This window comes from Poromitra crassiceps (genome assembly GCF_964638095.1).
Source record: "Poromitra crassiceps genome assembly, contig: HAP1_SCAFFOLD_514, whole genome shotgun sequence".
Classification (NCBI taxonomy): Eukaryota; Metazoa; Chordata; class Actinopteri; order Beryciformes; family Melamphaidae; genus Poromitra; species Poromitra crassiceps.
This window is the reverse complement of record NW_028151894.1, coordinates 12,501-21,443: the sequence shown is the minus strand read 5'-3', so window position 1 is coordinate 21,443 and position 8,943 is coordinate 12,501. Positions and strand designations below refer to the sequence as shown.

Genomic DNA, 8,943 nt, shown 5'->3' with positions numbered 1-8,943 from the left:
TTTTAAGTGGTCCTGGGCATCACCTGGTCCTCCGGCGTGCGCTGTTGTCCAACCCACTGTGCCACGGCCATCCCTCCTTGCTCTATTGAGCAGAAAAATTTGCCCTTGTAGAAGGCATGACCGGTCTGCCAGTGTCTGGGTTGACCGCACACGTCACAGACCTGGCCAGGGATGCCCCAGCACCTGGACTGCGTGTCCCCCTGCTCCAGAAGGGCGCTGTCCTCGGAGCGTTGTTTTTTTCTCCTCCAAAGGGTCATTTTGCCTGTCCGTCTTTCTGCAGGGTCCAGTCGAGGTGGATGGGGCATTTGAGCCCCCCGAGGCCACAGGAACTGGAGAGGGAGAGCTGCTGGGAGACGGCAAACAGGATGGATCCATGTAGGAGCCGCAGGAGCTGGAGAGCGAGGAGCTGGAGGTCTTGTCCATGGTAGTGGGAGACAAGTTTTCAGAAGTTCCCCCTTTCTCTGTGTATATAAGCCCACAGGGTGGGGAAATCTCCTCTCTAGTCAGCCAATCACACATCATCCAGTGTAAATACATCAAGCCATCCCCACCCCTGCCATGCTTCTATCTTCTACTTCCCCCCCCCCCACACTGATCGATCAAACACACACAGTCTGCCTGACTCCTGTAACATCCTGAACAGCCCCCCCCCACTTAACACCTTGGGGCAGCTTTCCCAGGGTGATCAAAGACATCCTCAGACACTTGAACAGTTGAGCCCGTGTTTCAATCAATTTCAATACACTTCACAGAACAGAACAGAGTGAATGTCATGAACATATAATAAAAAGATTCAAAAATATATGTGTACATATAAATGTCCAGAACTACTGTGGGGACCAGGGGATGGAGGCTCTGGCATGTAGTCTGTGGGCTCTGTGGGTTGTCACCCGGCCGGGCTCCTCCTATACAGCTCACCGTGCGCTAAGTATATTAGAAGACAAAAAAGAAAATCTTATCAGACACACTGATCATAAACAACACAAACTAATAAGGTCAACAGATATACAACTGAGTGAAAATAACATATAACAGTACAATTAAACACACTAGACAGAGAAAAACATTAAATAGACCACTAAACTGACCTCTTTTCCTCCTCCAGCTTCCTCCTTTTCTCTGCCTTCCAGTTGTCGACTGAGAGGCCGCCTGCAGCAGTGGAGCAGAAGTGCTCGCCCATGAAGAAGCTGTGCCCATATTGGAGTGTTCTTGGCTGCCGGCACTTGCGGCACTTCTGCACCACTGGCGTCTTCTTCGCCGCAGGTTGACTCTGGGTCATCCAGTCATCGGCGTGCTGTGCATATTGCCTCTCCAGCGCCTCGGCCTCCTGCTGCTTTCTCCGCCACGCGGTGGTACGTGGCACAGAGGGGGCGGCTGCGGTAGGAGCAGGGTCCGGCACAGGTGGAGCACCAGCAGTCGGGGCAGCTGAGGCGCTGGAGGAGGGCACCTCAAACATGGCCAGCTCATACATCGCCGGTGCCAGGGGCCCTCTACTGCTGACCGCCAGACCAGAGGTGTCCCGCGAGAGGTGGAAGTCCAGAGGCTGGTCAGGCTTTACCGGCTGCTTTAGCAGAACCTTCGGGGGTGGGAGGGGCTCTCCGGCGGCCTCGGAGGTGCTGGGTTTCGGCACGGCCACGGTGAGGGTCTGCACCGCCTCGGTCTTGGTGAGCCTCGAGTTCCTGATGAAAAATTAAAACAAAAGAAACAATTACTACTTCCGAAAAATCCTGACAGACATCCATTCGGTCAGTCACAGCGTGACAAGTGAAATGAGGTCTTACCAAAGCCCAAGGGTGCGCCGGTTGACCTCCATCAGCTGTATGGAGGTGTTGTCCTGGAGGGCCTTGCAACTGCAGACATTGTGCCTGATCTGCGTGTAGTCCCTCTGGACGACACCAAAGCGGTTGACCTGGGCGCCCGCTATCTTCTGCCCCGCAGGATGGAGGCGACACAGCTCCCTGAAGACAGCCTCCATCAGGCGGCTGTCATCAGGAGACGCTGCCGCTCCTGAGCCACACCCTAAGACAACACTGCACACAGACGCAGCATGTTAAGAGTTAGACAGAGCAGAGTAAACAAACACAAAACACATTTGTGTTGAATGGATATCTTCCCCCCCCCCCCAAAAACAGGTTTAAAACCCACATTCACATGTTGGCAACGCTTACCGGTTCACACTGTCGACCCCTGGGGTGTGTGTGGTCCGCACTCTGGACTTAAAGCGTCCCTTGTCCAGCCTGTCCTGGTGACGCGCAGGGAGGGAGATGGGAGCCTTGTCCCTCTCTGACAGTTTCTGCCAGAGGGCGACAATCTCCCCCGCCTGACGCTGCGTCACAAAGGCATCGTGACGCAGCTCCACCAGGGCGCGGGCCAGCCTGCACACGTGCTGGTAGCCACCATGACCATCCGGTCCGATCGCGTCCTAAGAAATGTCATGAACACAAGTCAAGTTTATCAGAGGCAGTTTAAAGTGCCTCTGAGAAAAACAGAGACAATAAAATTCACAAACACATGATCACAGTGACTAAAGGCAATATAGTAACAGCTTACCTCATCATCCTCTTGGGATGGAGCTGGCTGTGAGCCGGAGGTGGACGCGGAGACGGAGGCAGCTGTGTGTGAGGTGGAGGGGGAGGCAGCGTGGGAGGCGGAGGCAGCTGTGTGTGAGGTGGAGGGGGAGGGGGAGGCAGCGTGGGAGGGGGAGGCAGCTGGCGAGGTGGTTGTCCCGCCCAACAGGACATGGTGTGGCACATCATGACAGCAGTCCAGGAAATTGAGGTCGTCCTCCTCGAAGCCCTCATCCTCCTCTTTCTCCAACACGCCCTCTTCCTCATCAGCCTCCTCGCTGCCCTCATCTTTCCCATCTTTCTCCTCGGTGCCCAGGTGCTGCGGCAGTGGGGGTTTGCCTGTCTGCTCGTACAGGTACTGCAACCCGATCAGCTCCCCTGGAAAACACGCACACAGAGACAGACAGACAGACCATTACATCAGTTTACCAGGTGACAGGCTGTGGGACCGCTTCAATAAAATGGACTCGCCCTGATAACTCACCAGTGTACTTCCTGGGCACAGCATAGGTTTCAACCAGCGTCTCACCCAGGAGTTCCTGGGTCAGCAGGTTGAAGTTGTGCTGGAGCCCGGCACTGTAGCAGCGCGCCGCCGTCCGGTTGCCACCCTCCACTGCTGCCCTGGCACGGTTCTCATTCCACCTGGCCAGGCCCTCCAGCAGGAAGACCTGGAAGTGGAGGGCACTGGTAGAAGTGCCTTAAACAAGAGTGGAGAGGAAATCAAACAATCAATCAAAGTCTATTTAGAGTGCAAATAAAAATCCAATAAAAACAACATAAATAGTGCATCTCAATAAGGTGGCATAGTGAATAGTAAATAAGTTCTAGACACCCAGCTGTTTGCTCTTCCCTTTATCTCCTCCAGCTACAAAATGAAAATGCTTACCTGGAATGAACCGGCACAGGTGGAGGTGAAAGGACTCCAGGGAAGTGGAGCCTCTGGCACACCTGAAAACAGGGAGTATGACCCCTCCCCGGGTCACCTGCCCCGTCTTGGTGTACAGCTCCACTCCCGGAGGATCCTGGATGCAGTGGATGTGACGGCGCTGCGTGCTCCAGATTTCCCCCATTCTGGCGCGGTCAATGAGGGGGACGCCCAAGCTGTCTTCATCTCCCAGAAGCTGTCCAGATTTTCCTGGATGAGCCGCACCGTCTCCTCCGCACCTCGTGTGCGGCGGCGGCAGTGCTGGGCTTTCTCCCTGAGAGACAGCCTGGGCCCCCGGGCCTCGGTCAGGCGGGCCAGGTCGCCGCTGTCCCACTCGAACATGGCGAATGACAGCCTCCCCATGAAGAGGCCGTACAGCTGGTGGCTTTCGGTGGTCAAGCCCCTTGAGAGATAGAAAGAAAGACAGAGAATTTTAGATGTGAAATGTGGGAGCAATGTGGAGCAAGTGTTTGATTTTTATTTTTATTTTTGGTTTAGGAAAAAAGTATTCAAATCATCCAACCTTGCGAAGCGACGCATCAGGTGCCACACGTCCAGCCGCACCACCAGCTGGTCCCAGCCGTGGAACATGGCCGCGGTCTTGGGCGGCCCGCGGACGGCACAGCAGTCCCGGTCCACGTAGAGGACCTTTGGAGGGGCCTTCCCGGCGTCACCGTACCGCCGCACCAGTCCGTCCACCATGGGCTGGAGGCTGTCCCCCTCAGCCTCTGTGAGAACGGACATGAGGACCTGCCCGTCCTCATTTCCCACGTTGGTGACCCAACCAGCCGTGTCGCGCGCTTCCCCCGCAAGCTTGTTGGTGATCTGTGGAATGATGACAGATACATTAAAAACCCGAGGTCGTTCAGTATGACACATAACATTACACAGAATTAGTGTAAGTGCAGGTTTCTTCAAACAAAATCATAACTAAAGCTTGCCTTCTTGGTGGAGTCCATCTTGAGGATGTCTCCAAAGATGGACGTCACCCTGGCCTTTGCCTCGTCTAGTCGGGGCAGGGCGTCCCGGACATAGACGGACATCAGCCACTTGAGGCGGGGTACCGGGTGCATCGGTTTTACGGTCACCGGTGGCCGCGGTACACCCGGCACACGGAGCTTGCGCATCGCGGACAGGTAGCGCGTTGAGCGCATCATCCACTCTTCGCTGTGCTGCTCCACCAGGTGAGCGCGGAGGCGTGCCACACCATTGCCCAGGGTGCGCTCCCTTATTTGGGCAATGACTACCTTGTCACAGGCCGACCTGTTAGAGAAAAGTACAAAGACAAAGAGACATGAAGGTCATGTCAATATGAAGAAATATTACAGTGAGTAACTTACTTCTATACATTAATTACATACTTAATCATTTCAATTCATTAATGACTTACTTGAACGTGAGAACAGCTGGGAAGAGCGCACGGTGCCCGGGGTCCAGCTGGTCCAAGACGGCCCGATCCCAGCCCGCAACCTTCTTCCCACACGCCGCCTTGCCACTGCACTCCAGGTACTCCGTGCCCATGAAGTACCACCCAGTCACGTCCAGCACCCTCCTAATGGTCCGGTAGTGCCCTGAGCTCCGGAGGTCATGCTGCCCACATGCTTGGCACCGGAGCTTGAATGCCCACATACTGTAATAAAGTAAATAGACTTGATTAATATAGCACTTCTAAAAACAGCAACTACTAATTTGATAGTGAAAATGCACAGGCCGAACACTAAACATTGACAATAAAAGAAATGTTAACATACTGTAGTGGCCTCCAGAGGAAGAATCGGCACAGGAAGAAGGCGTGGGGTGAACAAGGCCCTGCCCAGCCACTCATGCTGCTCCTCTGGCAGTGTCAGCCTCCAGCTGTTAGGCAGCAGCTGCAACACAGCAAGACACAGCGCCACCCTCAGAGACGGCACAACGTAACATCTATTTCCTAATATTTCCACACAAAAGCATTCACACTGGAGAGAAGCGTCTGCCAAATGACGAAATGTAATGTAATGTAATATAAGCTCATTCAGATTCTGACAATACTGGAGATATTCAGCTTGACTGGGCGTACCTCAGCACCGGTGTGCGGGCGACCCACAAGTGCAGGTGGTGGCTGCGCTAGTCTCTCAGCCCTGCGGCGGACGTGGTGGGCTGGGTCCTCCGCTGGTGCCGTGTGAGCTGTGGGAGTTTACAGTTTAGGGTTAGCTGCAAATGACAGACTGTCACTCTGTAACATGGAGTGCATAAGTGATACACCAGTATAACACTAGAAGCTGTAAGATCAATTGCAACTGTAAGATCAATGATTCATGCTATACTACTGAAATGAAAGAATAGCACTGCTATGCAAGTGAAATGAAGGAAAGAAAGCAAACACTTTTCTTTCATTTAAATGAAAGGACAAAAGCACAGGTGAATGACTGAAGGTTCAATGATATGATTAGTGCAGGTTGCAAGTGAAATGGCAACTATTTACTCTACAGACAGACACGACAAAGGGATTATTGACAAGACAACTACGTGTTCTACACCAGAGAGAGCGTGTTAAGCCGCGAGCAAGACATGATTGATGAAATTAAATGGTGGAAGCAGCCAGATAGAATTCAGCAGACACTTGAGCCACTACAACTACTGCCAAGAGGATGGCCTACCTACCCACACTTACCTTGTATATCTGCTATATACCCGCTATACACCTTTTTTAACAACATAAAAACAGGGAAAACAATTTACTCTTAATTTACAGACGTCTTATTCTGTTTTATTCAGATTGTGTGTGCACGTGTGTGTGTACTCACAGGTGTCAACCTCACTGGCACTGGCAAGGAGATCGCTGTCCGATATCTCCTGAGAGCCGGCGGATGCAGCGCCTGCTTACACAAACACAGTAGCAGCAGAATTAACAAGAGGGTCTTTTCAACAAGCTGTTGTTGGTGTGTGTAAAGAACTGCGAACAGTAACACACTGTAATGTAAAGTAATGTAATGTGATGAACAGGGTGCTTACTGCAGGCAGGAGGGTGCTTGGCTCTCACGACAGCCCTGGCAGCAGCAGCAGCCCTGGTCTCCTGTTCCCGGCCCAACAGATAGTACTGGAGCGCGCCCATCTGTGACCCCTCAGACTTGAGCTGCTCCCTCTTCACCCAAGCCACATAGCTATAAACAGGATGACAACAAATCAAAACAGTTGTATTAGATTGGGTGTAGGATAGGCTGGTGTAGTGGGGGATTGTTGCACTTACAATACTTACCTTATTATCTGTTTGTTGGACGAGCCATAGAGGCCAGCGTAGGTCTCGGCTGCGTGGGCCCCAAACCCCACCAGCGTCTGGTCCAGGTGCCTCACCCCCAAGGAGCCATCAGTCACCCTAATAGAATGATCTTTATTGTTATTGTACTCGGTACAGGTGGATCTCCTTCAAGAGCCTGGTTAAAATTGTGTCAAAAACAAGAACATTTCCTCCATATAATTTCAAACAAATATGGTGTTCCTTATCAGATAGTGTCGGTCTGCTGTTTTTACACTCTATGATACATTCTGTTTCACATTTGAGTTACTGCTTGACCAGCTAGTCTATGACAGTTACGTACCTATGTGTAGCCGAGCTTATTTTATTTATTTTATTTTGTTTGTTTATTTGTCCCGATGTCTGTTGTATTAGTGAACTTCCCCTAAATCTATTCTTTCTAATAGGTCCCACCCTACTGGTTTAACTACGTTAGTTTTTTGTTCCCCTGGGGTGGTATTTTGGTGTTACACGCCCGGACGCAAATTGCACTTGCACTACCTTGTTGCCGGGTATAGGTCACGTTCTCCATTTGCTCTCTCGTTTGATTTAGATATTTATATTTTCTTTAACTTAAAACGACACTATCCTGCTGTACAGACCACTGTAAAATGCTAGTGAACTCATTGATCCTGCCTCCTTAGAGTGGAGAGTTTTTATTTCGTTTTCAGGCTGTTATGTTTTATTTAGCTAAGCTAGTTAGCTTCCCGCTAGCCAGTGGCTCTGTGCCTTTGCTGACGTTGGGTCTGGGCGCAGTCAGTACGCGGCGTGTGCCGTTCAGAGTCACGTTATGTTATATGGGTCATAAGGTGTAATGTGTATAGTAGGTTTATGTGTGTTTCTGTGATTCCTTTTTGTAGAGATATGTGGAGAGAGAGACGTGAAGTGGTGTGTGACACCGTGTTTTTGTCTTACATGTGAAGGTATGTTTGCTCAATGTGTTTACTTTAAAATAATATTTTGCACTAGAAAAGAGAGAATTGGGTTTATGTGGGGGGATTGTGAATGTATTTTGAATCTTGTATATTTTTTAATGCACTTTATTTTGTCTATCTTTATATGCCATTTTATATTGTATATTGTACATTAGAATTGTATAATGAAAAATGGCAGTTGCACTACCTTGTTGCCGGAGATATGTGGAGAGAGAGACGTGAAGTGGTGTGTGACACCGTGTTTTTGTCTTACATGTGAAGTAAACCCAGTGATCCCAGCAACGGTGTGTGCCTGTCATTCAGCCAACATCATAACATCCAAATACACAACGCAGAATAGTGGCTGTTACATATGCGTGCGGAGCGCCGTGACAAACTCTGGAAAGAGCTGCGTGTAGGTGTTGAGGGCGTCCTTGTTGGCCATGGGGGGAGACATGCTGGTCACCCCGGCCTCTCTCTCCTTCAGGTGTGAGGCCAGCAAGTGGCAGGTCCAGCCCACATCGTGGCAGAGCAGCCACTTGAAGGTTTGACCCCGGTACTTGCCAAACTGGACCTCGCTCTCACTGAGGACCAGCTGGCGGCACGCGGGGTCTCCTCCGCCTGCAACGACCCGACCCTTCCCCTGCTCGCTCACCTCCTCAGACGTCTTCACGATCCACGCCGCAAGCTTCTGGGTGGCCCGTGCCACTTGGTACGCTTCACGTGAAGCTTTGAGGATGAGCTTGCCAGATGGGTCACGCCGGAACAACGGAGTGGAATCCATCCTACAAAGAGACAGATTTTGAGCTAGTTAGAATGGTGACAGCATGATGTCTACAGATAAAACAAAACAAAATATGATATCAATTCACAATTTAGAATAATAATAAAAATAATACATTGTTACAATCTGCAATATGCATTCATCCACATTTTATGACCTAGGAAACACATTCTATCTCTAGCTAGAAATATACATGTATCTTGCAAAGTAACTAACATGTGGATACATGTTAGTTACTTTGCAAGATACAATCTCAAACGCTATTGCCTAATGCCTACACACACACACACACAGAGCTATATAGCCTAGCCAGCGTATACACACAACAGAAATAACACAGCTAGAAGTCACGTCTGTGCTAGTTACACAGTCCATTTGCAATGCAATAACTGACTGTAAACACTCTGTCATCCTCTTTGCAGTCAGATAAGTAGAGATGGAATACATCTATGCTTTGCTTTGACTCCTCTTCACAGGCAGGG

General features: G+C 50.6%; 1 protein-coding gene and 1 long non-coding RNA gene across 2 annotated transcripts; both read right to left on the bottom strand.

Moving 5' to 3' along the window:
- Positions 1-683: 683 nt before the first annotated feature.
- LOC310771313 (uncharacterized protein) lies at positions 684-5,121 on the bottom strand (the record flags this gene model as incomplete). The annotated part of the gene is made up of 10 exons (XM_083663954.1): positions 684-924; positions 1,089-1,679; positions 1,782-2,030; positions 2,169-2,422; positions 2,551-2,945; positions 3,052-3,264; positions 3,454-3,895; positions 4,045-4,317; positions 4,434-4,755; positions 4,883-5,121. 10 exons carry the CDS (start codon positions 5,119-5,121, stop codon positions 915-917), a joined length of 2,988 nt encoding a protein of 995 aa, XP_083520080.1. The 3' UTR covers positions 684-914.
- A 1,130-nt stretch (positions 5,122-6,251) lies between these two features.
- Positions 6,252-6,814, bottom strand: LOC310771315. Its single transcript, XR_014552408.1, has 3 exons — positions 6,728-6,814; positions 6,484-6,632; positions 6,252-6,347 (listed from the first exon to the last, which is right to left on the bottom strand). It is a non-coding gene; the product is annotated as an uncharacterized lncRNA (long non-coding RNA).
- Between the last annotated feature and the right edge of the window lie 2,129 nt (positions 6,815-8,943).